This window comes from Nerophis ophidion, linkage group LG05, assembly GCF_033978795.1.
Source record: "Nerophis ophidion isolate RoL-2023_Sa linkage group LG05, RoL_Noph_v1.0, whole genome shotgun sequence".
Lineage (NCBI taxonomy): Eukaryota > Metazoa > Chordata > Actinopteri > Syngnathiformes > Syngnathidae > Nerophis > Nerophis ophidion.
The window spans coordinates 18070507-18089669 of record NC_084615.1 but is presented as its reverse complement, the minus strand read 5'-3'; the positions used below and the strand labels follow the sequence as shown (position 1 = coordinate 18089669).

At 39.9% G+C, this 19163-nt stretch overlaps 2 protein-coding genes across 6 annotated transcripts in view; one reads left to right on the top strand and one right to left on the bottom strand.

Annotated features, from left to right (window-relative positions):
• kdrl (kinase insert domain receptor like) overlaps nucleotides 1-19163 on the top strand; it is a 403844-nt gene that overhangs the window by 325119 nt on the left and 59562 nt on the right. The gene's annotated exons all lie outside the window — the stretch shown is intronic.
• Nucleotides 1-19163, bottom strand: part of lnx2b (ligand of numb-protein X 2b) — a 65049-nt gene that overhangs the window by 22066 nt on the left and 23820 nt on the right. For 4 of the 5 annotated variants that reach the window (XM_061900261.1, XM_061900265.1, XM_061900262.1 and 1 more), the window contains 3 exons: nucleotides 12230-12426; nucleotides 6992-7194; nucleotides 780-1193 (listed from right to left, as the gene is read on the bottom strand). In XM_061900261.1, coding sequence (XP_061756245.1) covers nucleotides 780-1193; nucleotides 6992-7194; nucleotides 12230-12426 — 814 coding nt within the window. The remainder of the gene's footprint in view (nucleotides 1-779; nucleotides 1194-6991; nucleotides 7195-12229; nucleotides 12427-19163) is intronic. The other variant, XM_061900266.1, reaches the window with a different exon arrangement.

Sequence of the window (19163 nt, the reverse complement as noted above, 5' to 3'; positions counted from 1 at the left end):
GAATGCGGTGATACAGCGGCACCGCCACTCTATAATACCGGCGGGCCAGCTCTAATGTTAATTTATTATTGCCTCAAGGCCCAAATGAAATTACACGGCGAGCCAATTTTGGCCAGCGGGCCAGAATTTGACACCCATGGTTTAAATGTAAATTAGATATTGGGCTTCACTGTTAAATTTAAAGTACCAATGATTGTCACACACACACTAGTTGTGGTGAAATTTGTATTCTGCATTTGACCCATCCCCTTGATCACCCCCTGGGAAGTGAGGGGAGCAGTGGGCAGCAGCGGTGCCACGCCCTGGAATCATTTATGGTGATTTAACCCCCAATTCCAACCCTTGATGCTGAGTGCCAAACAGGGAGGCAATGGGTCCCATTTTTTTGTAGTCTTTGGTATGACTCGGCCGGGGTTTGAACTCACAACCTACCGATCTCAGGGCGGACACTCTAACCACTAGGCCACTGAGTAGTATATAAAGATAGTTCACTTCACTTCACATCTGAAGCACTTTGGAGTAATCAGACTGGTGAAAAAAATCAGATGGTGTGCAGTGTCAACTGGCTCTTTTAATGTTTTTTCTAAAGGGCTTTTATAGGTAGCGCAGATTAAATCCGTTACCTGCCTCTTACTAGCAGTTTTCAATATTTAGAATGTGAAAAGTGTGTGTTCTTCTCGTCCCACATAATGGTTGTGGATGGGCAAAATTTCCCCAAAAAGTGAAGTTTCCCTTGAAGTCGTGAGTGCAAGGTAAGGTGCGTGTGGACTGAGCAGTACCTGTATAATGTGGGCGGCGCTCTCGGGGGTCCCGTGCCTCAGTTCGTGCCCGTTGATGGCCAACACTTTGTCGTTGTTCTTCAGCTTGCCGTCTTTGGCCGCCAACCCCCCAGAGAGCAGATCCAGGATGAAGACCCCGCTCTCATCCAATTTGCGTATCAGTTTTATACCCAAGGGCTCGGTGCGCTGGCTCTTGACTAGCGTCACCTGCAGCACCGTGTGAGTGGACGTAGCTTTGGCGTGGGCGCCGTGCGGGGTTTGGGGCGCGGCGGACGAGGGCGCTTGTTGATCGGGTCGCGGCTCCTTGGGTTTGAAGCCTTTCTCCTGCATGACGGTGAGCCGGAGGAGGCCGGGCTGGCGCAGCACGGCGATGGCCCGGGCGTGCGGGACGGATGCCAAGCTTATGTCGTTGACCTGCAAACATCATGAAACATGTTTACACCAAAGTGTCACCTTCATCTCGCTCTTTGAGGTTGCTTCCTTTTTCTCAAAGTGCTTACTAGGAAGTTTTCTTTAATGTATAAAGAGTGACCTGCTCTATGTGAAAAGTGTATTGAGATATTCCAACAAAACTAGACAGAAGTGAACATGGACTAAAGATTAAAAGCACTTCAATGCTCGCAATGGTGTTAGGCTTCTGATCCACTACATAACCCAAAACTAGTGAAGTTGTCACGTTATGTAAATGGTAAAATAAAAAGAGAATACAATGATTTGCAAATCCTTTTCAACTTATTTTCAATTGAATAGACTGCAAAGACAAGCTATTTCATGTCAGATCTGACAAAAATATTTATTTTTTTTTGCAAATGTTCATTAACTTTAAATTTAATGGCAGCAACACATTGCAAAAAATGCATTTTTACCAGTGTGTTACATAGCCTTTCCTTTTAACAACACTCAGTAAAGGTTTGGGAACTGAGGAAACATTTTTGACGTGGAATTATTTCAAATTCTTGCTTGATGTACAGCTTAAGTTGTTCAACAGTCTCCTGCCTCATATTTTAGCCTTCATATTGCACCACATATTGTCAATGGGAGACAGGTCTGGGCTACAGGCAGGTCAGTTTAGTACCCAAACTCTTTTACTACGAAGCCACGCTATTGTAACACGTGGCTTGGCATTGTCTTGCTGAAATAAGCAGGGGCGTCCATGATAACGTGGCTTGGATTGCTCCAAAACCTGTATGTACTTTTCAGCATTAATGGTGCCTTCCCAGATGTGTAAGTTACCCATGCCTTGGCCACTAATACACCCCCATACCATCACACATGCTGCCTTTTACACTTTGCGCCTACAACAGTCCGGTTCTTTTCCTCTTTGTTCTGGAGGACACGACGTCCACAGCTTCCAAAAACAATTTGAAATGTGGACCCGTCAGACAACACAACACTTTTACACTTTGCATCAGTCCATCTTCTGGGTTTTGTTGATAAATGGCTTTGCATTGCAGAGTTTAAACTTGCACTTACAGATGTAGTGACCAACTGTAGTTACTGACAGTGGTTTTCTGAAGTGTTCGTGAGCCCATGTGGTGATATCCTTTACACATTGATGTCAATTTTTGATGCAGTACCACCTGAGGGATCCAATGTACGTAATATCATGGCTTATGTGCAGTGGTTTCTCCAGATTCTCTGAACCTTTGATATTACGGAGCATAAATGGTGAAATTCCCAAAATTCTTTGCACTAGCTAATAGAGAAATGTTGTTTTTAAACTGTTCGACAATTTGCTCAGGCATTTGTTGACAAAGTGGTGACCCTCGCCCCGTCCTTGTTTGTGAACGACTGAGCATTTCATGGAAGCTGCTTTTATAGCCAATCATGGCACCCACCTGTTACCAATTAGCCTGTTCACCTGTGGGTTGTTCCAAATAAGTCTTTAATGAGCATTCCTCAACTTTCTCACTCTTTTTTACCACTTGTGCCAGCTTTTTTGAAACATGTTGCAGGCATCAAATTTCAAATGAGCTAATATTTGCAAAAACTAACACAATTTACCAGTTGGAACATTAAATATCTTTGCAGTCTATTCAATGGAATATAAGTTGAAAAAGATTTGCAAATTCTGTTTTTATTCACCTTTTACACAACATGACAACTTCACTGGTTTTGGGTTTTGTTTTAAACTCAGGTGTCAGGGCGCCATTTGAAATGATGACGTCATTCTGATAAGCGGGAAAAAGAACCTACAAGTGGAGGCTTGTTTTCTGCAAGATATGAAACCAAGCGTTCTTTGCTCATAACCAACAGTTTCAGTTTACATACCTGACTTCCCTCTGGCCTACATACTATTTACATAACTGGATTGAACTCAAACCGCCGTGTTGAAGGACTGACAAGAAGTAGCTCTGTCAATCAGTGAAAAAGAAGAACAGAGGAGCAAAAGAGAGCGAGAAAGGAGCTGACTGCAATTACTGCCACCACACCTTGTTGCCATGGAGATCAAACCTGTCTATCTTGAAAATCTGCTTTCACATTCTCCCAAGTGTGTTTACAAAACTTGGGGGAATGTGGTGAAGAGGACTAAAGTCTATCCTCTCCTACTCATGGTGGTGGACTCCAGCAGCCGAGTATACTTCATTATCCTAGAACTGTTCTGTTTTATCAACTTCAAAGCATTTTGAGTTGTCACCTTGTGTAAATGGTAAATGAAAAGAGAATACAATGACTTGCAAATCCTTTTCAATTTATATTCAACTGAATAGACTGCAAAGACAAGATATTTAACGTTCGATCTGGTAAACTTCGTTATTTTTTGCAAATATTAGCTCATTTGGAATTTGATGCCTGCAACACGTTTCAAAAAAGCTGGCACAAGCAGCAAAAAAGAGTGAGAAAGTTGAGGAATGCTCATCAAACACTTATTTGAATGATCCCACAGGTGAGTGCCATGATTGGGTATAAAAGCAGCTTCCATGAAATGCTCAGTCTTTCACAAACAAGGACGGTGCGAGGGTCACCACTTTGTCAACAAATGCCTGAGCAAATTGATTAAGAACAACATTTCTCAACAAGCTATTGCAAGGGATTTAGGGAGTTCAACATCTACACTCTGTAATATCATCAAAAGGTTCAGAGAATCTGGAGAAATCACTGCACATTAATGACAATGCTTGTGACCTTGGATTCCTCAGGCGGTACTGCATCAAAAAGCGACATCAGTGTGTAAAGGATATCACCACACGAGCTCAGGAACACTTCAGAAAACCAGTGTCAGTAACTACAGTTTGTTGCTACATCTGTAAGAGCAAGTTGTTGAGTTCAAAACCCAGTCGAGTCATACCAAAGACTATAAAAAACGGAGCCATTACCTCCCTGCATGGCACTCGGCATCAAGGGTTGAAATTGGGGGTTGAATAAAAAAATTAAAAAAGATTCCTGGGCGCAGCTGCCGCTGCTGCTCGCTGATCCCCTCACCTCACAGGGGGTGATCAAGGGTGATGGGTCAAATGGAGGGAATAATTTCACCACACCTAGTGTGTGTGTGACAATCAATGGTACTTTAATATAACTTTAAAACGCTACTATGCAAAGCAAAAACTATTTATCAACAACACCCAGAAACGCTATTGGCTTCGCTTGGCCCAAACTCATTTAAGATGGACTGATGCAAAATGTAAAAGTCTTCTGTGGTCTGACGAGTCCACATTTGAAATTGTTTTTGGAAACTGTGGACGTCGTGTCCTTCGGACCAAAGATGAAAAGAACCATCCGGACTGTACTAGACGCAAAGTGTAAAAGTCGGCATGTGTGATGGTATGGAAGTGTATTAGTGTATTACACATCTGTAAAGGCACCATTAAAGGCCTACTAAAATGAGATTTTCTTATTTAAACGGGGATAGCAGGTGTGTCATACTCGATCATTTCGCGATATTGCCATATTTGTGCTGAAAGGATTTAGTAGAGAACATCCACGATAAAGTTTGCAACTTTCGGTGTTAAGAAAAATGCCCTCCCTCTACTGCAGGGGTCGGCAACCTTTACCACTCAAAGAGCCATTTCGACCCATTTCACAAAATGAGGAAGATAATGAGAGCCGCAACTTTTCTCGAGAATATCTGCTGGTGGTCACCCAGATGACAAGAATGAGGGTATGCTATGAAGCCATTGCCTTAAACATCTTCTACAACATGTACAAACTGCTTGCCAGTCCAGCAACATGTTGTGAGAGGCTTCCGCAGATGCACGCACACGACTGGAAGGCATACTGGGTGACACAGAGTACACTGACGGTTGTGATATAAACAACTTTCACACTCCTACTAATATGCGCCACATTGTGAACCCACACAAAAGAAGAATGACAAACACATTTCGGGAGAAAATCCTCACAGTAACACAACATAAACACAACAAAACAAATACCCAGAATCCTTTGCATCCATGACACAACAGACTATGTTATAAACCCCACGAGCACCAAATCCCGCCCACCTCAACCACGCAGTGAGGGGGGCTGTTTGGTGCCTCGAGTGTATAACATAGTCAGGAATTGTCATGGATGCAAAGGATTCTGGGTATTTGTTGTGTTGAGTTTATGTTGTGTTACTGTGAGGATTTTCTTCCGAAATGTGTTTGTCATTCTTCTTTTGTGTGGGTTCACAATGTGGCGCATATTAGTAGGAGTGTTAAATGTGTTTATATTACAACCGTCAGTGTACTCTGTGTCACCCAGTATGCCTTGCAATCTCATACATGTGCCGATAGAAGCAGCAAAATGCATGTGTCCCGTCGGCACGCAAATAGCATCCCGTGAATGGCGGGCGCGATGACGTTCTAGAGGACGTTAAGAATAATATCATCACGGCACACCCTTAATATTGTAGTCCGAGTGAGAATTGGAGAACGTTGACTCCGGGTGATGTCCAGGAGAGGCATTGAATTCCGGAATCTCCCCTCTACAATCTGGGGGGTCAGCGATTGTGCAGCTGAGCCGCATCAGAGTTGCCAAAGAGCCGCATGCGGCTCCGGAGCCGTGGGTTGCCAACCCCTGCTCTACTGGAAGTCGCAGAGAATGACGTCACACCTGTGGGGGCTCCTCACATATTCACATTATTTTTAATGGGAGCCTCCGACAAAAAGTGCTATTCGGACCGAGAAAACGACAATTTCCCCATTAATTTGAGCGAGCATGAAAGATTCGTGTTTGAGGATATTGATTGCGACAGACTAGAAATTTTTTTTTATAAAAAAAAAAAAGTTAAAAAAAAAAACGCGATTGCATTGGGACGGATTCTGATGTTTTTAGAGACATTTACTAGGATAATTCTGGGAAATCCCTTATCTTTCTATTGTGTTGCTAGTGTTTTAGTGAGTTAAATAGTACCTGATAGTCGGAAGGGTGTCTCCAAGGGTGTCTTGACGCGCAGTGTCTCAGGGGAGTGGACGGCAGCTATGGACGGCACAAGCTCCGCTTTTCTCCGGTAAGAACTGACTTTTTAACCAACATTTTCTCACCGAAACCTGATGGTTGACATTTGGTAGGGATCCATGTTGGCTTGACCGCGCTCTGATCCATAGGAAAGTTTCACCTCCAGGAATTTTAAACAAGGAATCACCGTGTGTTTGTGTGGCTAAAGGCTAAAGCTTCCCAACTCCATCTTTCTACACTGACTACTTCAAATAATAATTGAACAAATTGCAGAAGACTCAGCAACACGGATGTCCAAAATACTGTGTAATTATGCCGTTAAAGCAGATGACTTTTAGCTGTGTGTGCAGCGCTCATATTTCCTTAAAACCAATGACGTCTTGCGTACACGTCATCATTACACAACGTTTTCAAGACGAAACTCCCGGGAATTTTAAAATTGTAATTTAGTAAACTAAAAAGGCCGTATTGGCATGTTGCAATGTTAATATTTCATCATTGATATTTAAACTATCAGACTGCGTGGTGGGTAGTAGTGGGTTTGAGTAGGCCCTTAATGCTGAAAGGTACATACAGGTTTTGGAGCAACATATGTTGCCATCCAAGCAATGTTATCGTGGACGCCCCTGCTTATATCAGCAAGACGATGCCAAACCTCGTGTTACAACAGCGTGGCTTCATAGTAAAAGAGTGCGGGTACCAGACTGGCCTGCCTGTAGTCCAGACCTGTCTCCCATTGAAAATGTTTGGTGCAATATAAAGCCTAAAATACCACAACTTAATCTGTACATCAAGCAAGAATGGGAACTAATGGTAGAGATGGCCGGCCTCACCTCTAAGATGTGGTCTCCGGGGGCCAGTCGGCCGTCGCGGGCCGCCTGCAAGTCGCGGAGGATCTCCTGGATGACTATGTTGCCCAGGGGCGTGTCTTTGCCCCCCACGATGCGCAGACCCAGGTCTTCGCCGGGCTCTTCTCTGAAGAGCTCCACCACATTGGACTCTGCTACCAAGCTGGAGCGCAGCGGCGTGTTGTCTGCTAAGAACCAAAAGAACAACTTGAATTTACTACACCAGTGCTATTCAAATGTCAGTTTAAAACTTGGGAGCAAGTAAAAAAATTCCTAAAAACACTAGAGTGCTCTTGTGTTATTGGGGACCTTAGACTGAGGCGTTCCTCAAGGCACCACTTTAAGTCCTCTCCTTTTTGGCACTTACATTTTTTTTCTAATGTGATTTATGTAACTAAGGTTCACTTCAGCTGCTGTAAGTAGTCATTCCTTCAATTTTTGTAGTGGTGTTCCTCAAGGTTCCATGTTAGGTCCATCTCTTTTTCATCATTTTGGGCAATTCAACCCGCAATTTCAGTTAAAAAAAAAACCTCACATTTTTGTAACGGGTCCTCAAAACCACAAGAGTGCTGTCATAAAGATGATATTTGACTAGCTTTCTTGCAGGAGGCCCCTAAACCAGCAGAACACTCCTCTCACAAAATAGACCAAAATCTAATGTCAACTGTAGAGGACGGTAGTTCCCAGGAATATACAAATTTAAATAATAAAGGGGGAATTCTTTGGAAGTGCTGCCCTTAAAACAGTTTTGTTAAATAGTCCCGTACTATACAGTAGTTTTCATTGAACAGTATAGCTTTTAATATCTTTTTTCTATATCCTTTTAGCCTATTCTTTTTCAAACTAAATATGAGTCTATATAAAACCATGATTATATAAATAGTAGGGTTGTCCCGATACTAATATTTTGGTAACAGTACCAAAATGTATTTCCATACTTTTTGATACTTTTCTAAATAAAGGGGACCACAAAAAAATTATCGGGTATATGAAACATATGTTTATTATTGTAATTTAGTCCTTAAATAAAATGTAGAACATACTAGACAACGTGTCTTTTAGTAGCTAGTAAACACACAAATACTCATAATTAGTCTGCTGACGTATGTAATAACATATTGTGTCATTTATACACCTATTACTTTGTCTACATTATAAAGGACAAGCTGTAAAAATGGATTATTAATCTACTTGTTCATTTACTGTTAATATCTGTTTATTTTCTGTTTCAACATGTTCTATCTACACTTCTGTCAAAATGTAATAATCACTTATTCGTCTCTTCTTTGATATTTTTACATCAGTTTTGGATGATACCACACATTTAGGTATTGATCCGATACCAAGTAGTTAGAGGATCATAAATTGTTCATATTCAAAGTCCTCATGTGTCCGGGGACATATTGCCTGAGTTTATAAACATAATATGAATTTAAAAAATTCACTGCAGATGGATGTTCGCTGCTAGCTGGCTAGCCATGTCTTAAAGCAGCTCTTCCTGAGGGTGTTATAACTTCACCTTTATCTTTACTTTTTACGCCAAAATGCGTCCATTCTCCCTTTTCTGTCTCCAGGATGTGTCTGCTTGTAAGTACTCTGTGTGTGCGCGCTGCTGAACATGCTCCTCTGCTCATAAAACCAACAATCTCATGACGCGCCACCATGCCCGTTGGGAACTGGTACTTTTCAGGCAGAGTATAGTACCGTTTTTGATTCATTAGTACCGGTAAACTGTACAACTAGAGCTGGGCGATAAATCGACATACTCGATATATATCGCGGGTTTGTCTCTGTGCGATATAGAAAATGACTATATGGTGATATTTGAGTATACGTTCTCACGCAGTTGCTTTTAGCTGCGGGCATTACACTACAGGCTCTTCTCACTCCTTCTTGTCTCCTTCACAGAGACGTAAAACAAGCGCACCTTCTTACATACGTCACATACGTAAACGCCCTCGTGGAGCAGAGAAGTAGCGGCATGGGTAACGTTAGCTGTGGTGCGAGTGGTAATACGAGAGAAAAAAGGTGTGAATCTGGTAACAAATGAAGGAATAATTAATTCCCAAGAAAAACAGCAGGAGGTCCTTCGTCTGGCGATAGTTTGGCTTCAAGCGGGAAGATGTTGAACAGACAACCGTAATATGTCAAGTATGCAGCAAAAGCCTTGCTACAAAAAGTAGCATTACTGCTAATGTGTAGCATCATTTGAAAAGTCACCCGCTAGAGCAGTGGTCGGAAACCTTTTTGGCTGAGAGAGCCAAAAAAGCCAAATATTTTAAAATGTATTTCTGTAAGAGCCATATATTTTTTTTTAACACTGAACACAACTAAACGTGTGCCTTTTTAAGTAAGACCAACATTTCTAGAGTATAATAAGTCTCTTATTCTTTGGAATAACATTGTTATTCTGATGCTAACTGTGGAGGGGACGTGGCCTGCGGGCCTGCAGCGAAGCAGGGTGTGCCAGGACTGGCCTCGAAATTAGCGACAGGTGCGTAGATGGCCCATCTGGGCCTTGTTATCTAATCACCTGTCGCTCTTTTATAAGCAGCAGAAAGGAGGAGAGACGGGGTTGAAACTGGAGCCAGAGCGCGAGCGAGAACGAAAGAGAAAAAAAGAATTGCTGGAAAGCAACTGAGAGACTTATTGAAAAATAAAACAATATTGTAACCCTGAAACAGGCTCTCATGTCGGTGCTTGGTGGTCTGAAGAACCCCCAGGAGGGCAAGCCCCACACTAACCAATAATAAATACATTACTTCTTACTATTAACGCAATTTCTTGAACATAAAAAAGCATGAGAATGTTTAATATTTTGAATGTTATTTTTAACAAGTGGAATGATTCATTACTTATCGTGTCAAGCGATGTCAGCTCAGATTTATCCGAGAGCCAGATGCAGTCATCAAAAGAGCCACATCTGGCTCGCGAGCCATAGGTCCCCTACCCTTGCGCTAGAAAATGAAGAGTGCTTGAAACTCTGCATGTCAACATCTCCGGCCGGTGCCACACCCACAAAATGTTCTACCAACCATTTCCAAATCAACACCGTATGAAAAAAAATAGTCAACAACAGAAGGAGATAACGTCCGCAGGAACCTACCACATAGCGAGGGACATACACTATTTGATTTCCTATCATGCAGCTCATTTTTTGTTGACACTTATTGAAATATCTTGTGTGACATGCACAAAAGAGCACTTTATTTGTTTTCAACTATTGTAGTGGCGTTCTGTACAAAAAAGTGCAGTTTAATTGAGTGTTGTTTTGATATGTCATCTTAGTGACATCATGCACAAAAGTACACCCATTGTTTGTTTTAAAATGTCTCTGACAATATTGCACTTTCTGAATGTTTGTGCCACTGCTTAATAACTGTTTAATAATTGACTTAGTTGTGATTTCCCTCTCTGCGTGAAAGTTTAAAAGTAGCATATATGAATGCAGTATGAAGAAGAATGTTTGAATGTAGACACAGAATTATCATACCGCTTTGATTATATGCATCAAGTGTTCATTCAAAGCTAAGGCAAAATATGGAGATATATGTGGTGTATCGCAGGGGTAGGGAACCTATGGCTCTAGAGCCAGATGTGGCTCTTTTGATGACTGCATCTGGCACTCAGATAAATCTTAGCTGACATTGCTTAACACAATAATTATGAATAATTCCGCTGGAATTCACAGTGCTAAAAATAACGTTCAAAATATAAAACATTCTCATGCATTTAAATCCATCCATCCGTTTCCTACCGCACCTGTTCAAGAAGTCGCATTAATGGTAAGAAGTATTTTATGTCATGATGGGGGGGGGGGGGTCGCAGCTTGCTGCGGGGTCGTTCACCCAGGAAGGCAGACGGACTACTCGGGACATGGCATTTAGGTAAAAACATGACTTAATTTAAACTAAACAAAGATACAAACAAAAATCGCTCACAGCAGAGGCACAACTTGGGCTAAGGAAGAAAGCTAACACATAGACTAAGAACATAAATCAAACAAAACTTACTTGGCATGGCATGAAGCACGAAAGTATGGCAAGGCATGAAACAAGTCAGCACAGAGCAAGAAAAGATCACATTGACGCCAGGGCGACTGACTGGCAAAGACAAGCTTAAATACTGCCTCTGATTAGTGCTCAGGAAGCAGGTGAGCGGGCATTTTGTCCACCAGAGACAGATGGACAAAATGAGTAACCAAGGAAACCAGACAAGAGAGTGGAAAAAAACAGGAACCTAAAGAGTCCAAAAGACAAAAAGCACATGGCCAAACAAAAACATGATCAACAGACATGACATTTGATTTATTATTGATTAGCTTCAGAATAACAATGTTATTAAAAAGAATAAGAGACTTATTATACTCAAAAAATGTTGGTCTTACTTAAAAATGCACGCATTTAGTTGTATTCACTGTTAAAAAATATGATATGGCTCTCACGAAAATACATTTTGAAATATTTGGCTTTCATGACTCTCTCAGCCAAAAAGGTTCCCGACCCCTGGTGTATAGTGACATGGCCTAAAAATATGGAAATATTAATAAAAGGCCATATCTATACAAGTACAACCCATTTATCATTTACCCATTTATATCGCCAAGCCCTACGTACAACCCTACTAAATAGCATGAAAAAAGTGAATTATTACACAGTTCTGTGGAAGCTGCATGAAATCTGCCTTTTCTAGGGTTCTGCAGTTAATTGAAACAAACGCATTAAACACACTTTGTGCATGTTTCTATCGACGCCCGCAGGTCAAAGTGCTGGGCGTTACATAACGCTGTGTCAATAACGTGCGGCTAACACGCACGTGATGTTCGATGTACACAGTTCAACAAACAGATGAGGAACGGGTGACTCTCCCAGTGTTGGTTCACAAACTCCTTACTGGTTTGCTGCGTTGGCATTGGTAAGAAACCAGAGAAATGTGTTCAAGAGGAACCAATAGTCAATTCAGTTTGCCGGGTGACTGGATTTACTTCCAGACAGACTTACAAAACGCTCATAGTGATTTTCCGGTGGAAAGGTGTACAGCTGCGTGTTCCAACAGCCACGGTAATGATTCACCTGGGCAGACTTGGGACTCATCAGCAATTCTTCTCCCTGCACAATTCCTATTATCTTGTGTAAACATTCGGCTTTCATCGTTATCACACCGTCTTAGATATTCTCTTATGCAAAGGGGTGTTTTTATATTGATAATGAAATGTTTCCATACCCTCCTCACTTTCTTCATAGGCAGGGTTAATGAGTCCGGGGTCGGGCTGGTCTCTGGTGGCGCTCTGCGGCGGCGTTTCCGAATGTTTAGCATCAGCAGCAGACAACTCGTAGTCGCCTTTACGCGCCTTCAGTTCATTCCATGAGGGCCTCTTCCTCTTCTCAGCTTCCTCCCGCAGCCTCCTAAAAGCAGGGCATCTAGGGGAAGGAAAGCGGGGATGAAGTGATGACAGAATGAGTGAGGTGGGAAGAGAACGGATGACATAACCATTCAAAGCGACCACAGCTCATTTTTTTCAAGGTTATGATTAATGACTGAACTTGTATGTTGAATATTTTCAAGATCTGGCATTAGATGGAACAACCTTAGAGAGAACAATTTAGTAGGTGCACCCATAAAAAAGATCCACACTTACTATTGTAGCAAAAAAAGGTAAACAAAACCGTATGTATAACTCTTTAGGCATAATTGAATGACCAACTACACAATACATATCTGGAGTGTATCAATAAATAGACTGTATTTACATTATTCACATATAAATAATGCTGTATAATACTGTATTTGTATTATTCACATGTGAATAATGCTGTATAATATACTGTATTTCTATTATTCACATGTAAATAATGCTGTGTAATATACTGTATTTATATTATTCACATGTATATAATGCTGTATAATAGACTGCATTTACATTATTCACATGTGAATAATGCTGTATAATAGACTATATTATTCACATGTGAATAATGCTGTAAAATATACTGTATTTATATTATTCACATGTGAATAATGCTATATAATAGACTATGTTATTCACATGTGAATAATGCTGTATAATAGACTGAATTTATATTATTCACATGTATATAATGCTGTATAATATACTGTATTTATATTATTCACATGTGAATAATGCTGTATAATAGACTGCATTTATATTATTCCCATGTAAATGACACTGTATAATATACTGTATTTCTATTATTCACATGTGAATAATGCTGTATAAAATATTGTATTTATATTATTCACATGTAAATAATGCTGTATAATATACTGTATTTATATTATTCACATGTGAATAATGCTGTATAATAGACTGCATTCATATTTTTCACATGTGAATATTGCTGTATAATAAGACAACATTTATGGTATATTATTCCCATGTAAATAACGCTGTATAATATACTGTATTTCTATTATTCACATGTGAATAATGCTGTATAAGACTGTATTTATATTATTCACATGTAAATAATGCTGTTTAATAGACTGTATTTATATTATTCACATGTAAATAATGCTGTATAATAGACTGTATTTATGTTATTCACATGTGAATAATGCTGTATGATAGACTGTATTTATGTTATTCACATGTGAATAATGCTGTATACTATACTGTATGTGTTAGGGGTGTAACGATACACAAAAATTTCAATTCGGTACATACCTCGGTTAAGAGGTCACGGTTCGGTTCATTTTCGATGCAGTAAGAAAACAACAAAATATTAATTTTTTGGTTATTTATTTACCAAATTTGTAAACAATGGCTTTATCCTTTTAACATTGGGAACACTATAATAATTCTGCCCACGTTAATCAACATTAAACTGCCTCAACGTGTTGCTCAGATTAAATAAAACGACACAACTTTTCTTCTACATATAAAAAGTGCAACATTAAACAGTTTCAAGTCAACTCATCATGCTTAATTTATTACAGCATTTGGGGAGCCTATAGTTGATTTTTAGTCTGTAAATGTTATATTTGTAAATGTGATAGCAGGGACCCTGCCATTCAAAACTAGGCTGCTACATTACTAATGATTAATGTAACTATAGCTGAAAAAATAGCACAATAACAATAGGAGAGACTATTCATCCCTGAATACCATGGAGTTCATGTAGGCTTTATGATGCACTTACATTATTATATCAACTATCAGAGACAGAAACTCTTCATTTAACATATTGTCCTTTTTTGCTGCTTCAACACACCTCAATCAACAATGTCCGTAACACACACACACACCGCAAAATGAGCTAATGTTACGCTAAAAGCTAACTAGCCTTTACCTAAAGCCAGGACTGCGAGTGAGCTTAGCTGCAGTTTGTTTCTAGAAGATCAACGGGCTCATAGTGATGTTAGTAGTAGTTGACTTGGAAGTGTTTAGTATAATTTGGGGAGAGTCTGCTGCTCACCTGGTTAACACCTATCTGCTCGACGCTGAAGCGCTGACTACATGCGCTCTGAATACGCACTGCTGATTGGCTGTTATAACCAATCAGATGGTTGTGCGGGTGGGACAATGCTGGGTGCTGTGTAGGAGACAGAGGCAGAACGGAGCGGAGCTGCTTATTAAGACTTTAGCAAAGGCGGCTACTTCATATGTTCATGTGGAACTCATTTGGTATTCCTCCGCACTGAACCGAAACCCCCGTACCGAAACGGTTCAATGCAAATACACATACCGTTACACCCCTAGTATAAATTTTATTCACATGTGAATAATGCTGTATAATAGACTGTATTTATATTATCCACATGTGAATAATGCTGTATAATAGACTGTATTTATATTATTCACATGTGAATAATGCTGTATAATATACTGTATTCATATTATTCACATGTAAATAATGCTGTATAATATACTGTATTTATATTATTCACATGTGAATAATGCTGTATAATAGACTGTATTTATATCATTCACAAGTGAATAATGCTGTATAGTAGACTGCATTTACGGTATACTATCCCCATGTAAATAACGCTGTATAATAGACTGTATTTATATTATTCACATGTGAATAATACTGTATAATAGACTATATTATTCACATGTAAATAATGCTGTATAATACATTATTTGTATTATCCACATGTGAATAATGCTGTATAATAGACTATTTATATTATCCACATGTGAATAATGCTGTATAATAGACTGTATTTATTTTATTCACATGTGAATAATGCTGTATAATAGACTGTATTTACTGTATATTATCCACATGTGAATAATGCTGTAAAATAGACTGTATTTATATTATTCAAATGTGAATAATTCTGTATAATAGACTGTATTTATATTATTTACATGTGAATAATGCTATATAATAGACTATATTATTCACATGTTAATAATCCTATATAATAGACTGTATTTACTGTATATTATCCACATGTGAATAATGCTGTATAATAGACTGTATTTATATTATTCACATGTGAATAATGCTATATAATAGACTATATTATTCACATGTTAATAATGCTGTATAATAGACTGTATTTGTATTATTCACATGTAAAAAAATATCTAGGTGTTTATTGTGAGCGAACTTTGGTGCTGATTTTCCCCCAGGGATCAATAAAGTACTTTCTATTCTGTTCTATTCTAACAACAGAGACAAAAAACACGTGCTTGATAGATACAGAACGCCCGATGCGTGAGAAGAGTTAATTCCAGTGCATTGCAGCTTCCTCGCCTTCGAACTTTGCTCCCTCGGTTGTTTGCACAGAGGGCTGCAGCAGGACAGGCCGCCGACCACAATGAGGCTGCGTCATGGCCGACCTCGGACACGATAAGCACCTCGCTGACCATGCGGACAAGACAGGGACTGATTTATAGCTCGCGTCAAACTCCGCGACCCCAACTTTTGTGTGTCTGCAGCTGTGCCTCAGGAAAGTGTTACACAATCCAAAGCGACCGCAGCTCTTTTTTTTTTTTGAGGCAATGATCAATGACTGAACTTGTATGTTAAATATTTTCAAGACCTGGCATTAGATGGAGCAACGTTATTATATCATACACTTAAGTCGGTGTACTATCAAATAAGATCCACACGTACTGTTGTGGCAAAATAAGGTAAACAAAACCTTATGTACAACTCTTTAGGCATGATTGAATGACCAACTACACAATTTTGGAGTATATCAATAAAAAGCAGGCATGCCAAATGCTAGGACCAGTGAGTTTACCGTACAACGTCTAATTTACAAAACATGCTTAACGGCTTGTTTAGCAGACAATTAGACACGATCAATAGCACTCTCGTACGTGGCCATTAAGCACTGCTCTCACGGCCATCAACCGGTTAGCTTAGCATGGAGGCTGAGCTCGGGCTGGAGGGTTGTTGCTTGGCAACCGGCAGAGCGCGTTGAGGAAGTTCCTGTCCTCAGCGAGAGAAGTTGTGTGTCTCGTAAGGATGCCAGGCAAACAGGGATTAAGTGCATGCATTTCAATGTGCTTCTCCAGTGCGCCTTCCACGCGCTATAGTCCAAAGATCAAGCTCAGCGGCCGTCTTAATGATAATGTATTCATATTTAATCTTCTTTTTTTAGCGAGGAGTGTATTAGTCTAGATGCATCACTTTTAGCTTGCTTTGTCAACATGTTTAATTTTTCATGTATGCTTTTGATATTTGTCGCATTTTAAGCTATTTTTTCAGGCCTTTTTTTTCAACTTTTTTGTTTAAACTCCTGCACTAAATCACAAAAATCATCAGTCTTTAAGAGCTCGATTGGTACCGGGCCACAGAAGAATTTTTTAATTAATTTTAATTAATTTATTTATTTTTTATTAAATCAACATAAAAAAAACCTTACAATTAGTGTACCAACCCAAAAAAACCTCCCTTTTTCATGACAAAAATCTCCCTTTTTCATGACAAAGAAAAAAAAAAAAAGAATACCCAGAACCCCTTGCTGCACTAACTCTTCCGGGACGCTACAATATACACCCCGCCCCCACCCACCAAGTTAGTCTTGATATTTTCCTCAGAAGGCTGCAAGTAAAAAAGAGGCATTTAATTTTTTATTTCAATTGTATTTAATATACCATTGATTAGGGTTGTTCGGTACATACCTCGGTTTAGAGGTCACGGTTCGGTTCATTTTCGGTACAGCAAGAAAACAACAAAATATAAACTTTTTGGTTATATATTTACCAAATTTGTAAACAATGGCTTTATCCTTTTAACATTGGGAACACTATAATAATTCTGCCCATGTTGATCCACATTAAACTGCCTTAAGTTGTTGCTTTGATTAAATAAAATGACCAAAACTTTTGTTCTACATATAAAAAGAGCAACATTAAACAGTTTCAAGTCAATTCATCATGCTTAATTTATTACAGCATTTGGGGAGCCTATAGTTGATTTTTAGTCTGTAAATGTTATATTTGTAAATGTGATAGCAGGGACCCTGCCATTCAAAACTAGGCTGCTACATTACTAATGATTAATATAACTATAGCTGAAAAAATAGTACAATAGCAATAGGAGAGACTATTCATCCCTAAACACCATGGAGTTCATGTGAAATAACAAACAGACAGGGCTTTGCTGCCCCTAACACACGCACACAGCAAAATGAGCTAACGTTACGCTAAAAGCTAATTAGCCTTCACCTGAAGCCGGAACTGCGAGCGAGCTGAGCTGCAGTTTAAGTTTCTAGAAGGTTAACGGGCTCATAGTGATGTTAGTAGTACTTGTGACTTGGAGGTGTTTTTTTATAATTTGGGGAGAGTACGCTGTCCGCTGCTCACATGCTAAACACCTATCTGCTCGACGCTGAAGCATTGACTACATGCGCTCTGAATATGCACTGCTGATTGGCTGTTACATCGCTCTGAATACGCACTGCTGATTGGCTTTGTATGTAACCAATCAGATGGTTGTGTGGGTGGGACAATGCTGGGTGCTGAGACAGAGGCAGAAAGCAGAGCAGCTTGTTAGGACTTCAGCTTACAAACCTGTTTGATACACCTCCGAACCGGACCGAAACCCCCGTACCGAAACGGTTCAATAAAAATACACGTACCGTTACACCCCTACCATTGATGTTTTTTTTGAAAGTTGATTTTGCACTATTAAGTTATTAAAGTATTGCTTGTACAATGACAAACACATTTCGGGAGAACATCCGCACCGTAACATGCTACAAATACACCCCCGCTACCACCAAACCCCGTCCCCTCAACCCCGCCCCCCATCTCCCGAATTCGGAGGTCTCAATGTTGGCAATTATGCGGTAAGTACAACCAGAAACATTCCGTACATTAGGCGCACCGGGTTATTTTTAACAAAGGAAAATGATTTTAAAGGCCTACTGAAACCCACTACTACCGACAGCACAGTCGGATAGTTTATATATCAATGATGAAATATTAACATTGCAACCCATGCCAATACGGCCTTTTTAGTTTACTAAATTGCCATTTTAAATTTTGCGGAATGATGACGCTTATGTTGACGCGTGCTTGTGACGTTATTGGTTGGAGCGGACATTTCAGCCCAGCACCACTCACGGCTAAGCGTAGTCTCTTTTCATCGCATAATTGCACAGTATTTTGGACATCTGTGTTGCTGAATGTTTTGCAATTTGTTCAATTAATAATGGAGACTATAAAGAAGAATGCTGTTGGTGGAAAGCGGTGGATTGCAGCTGCCTTTAGCAACCAAAACACAGCCGGGGTTTCTTTGTTTGTTGTGAAGCTTTAATATGGAACAGAGCGGTCAAGCGAACATGTTTCTCTACCACATGTCAACCAGCAAGTTTTTGGATGAGAAAATTGTGATATTAAGTCGGCTCTTACATGAGACTTGAGCAGAGTTTGCGTCCTCCTGCAGCAGCTGTCAAAAAGGCAGCTGTGACTTTCTTGGATAGTCCAATGGCTTCCCTCAGAGACACTGGCGGTCACCGCAGCCCTCCGACTTTCAGGTATGACTTTATAATCTCACTAAAACACTAGTAACACAATAAGCAGATAAAGGATTTTCCAGAATTATCCTAGTGAATGTATCTAAGAACATCTGAATCGCTCCCACTGCCGTCGCCTTTTTTTTTTCTTTCTAGTGCTTCACTGTAACTTTCCTCATCCACAAATATTTCATCCTCGCTCAAATTAACG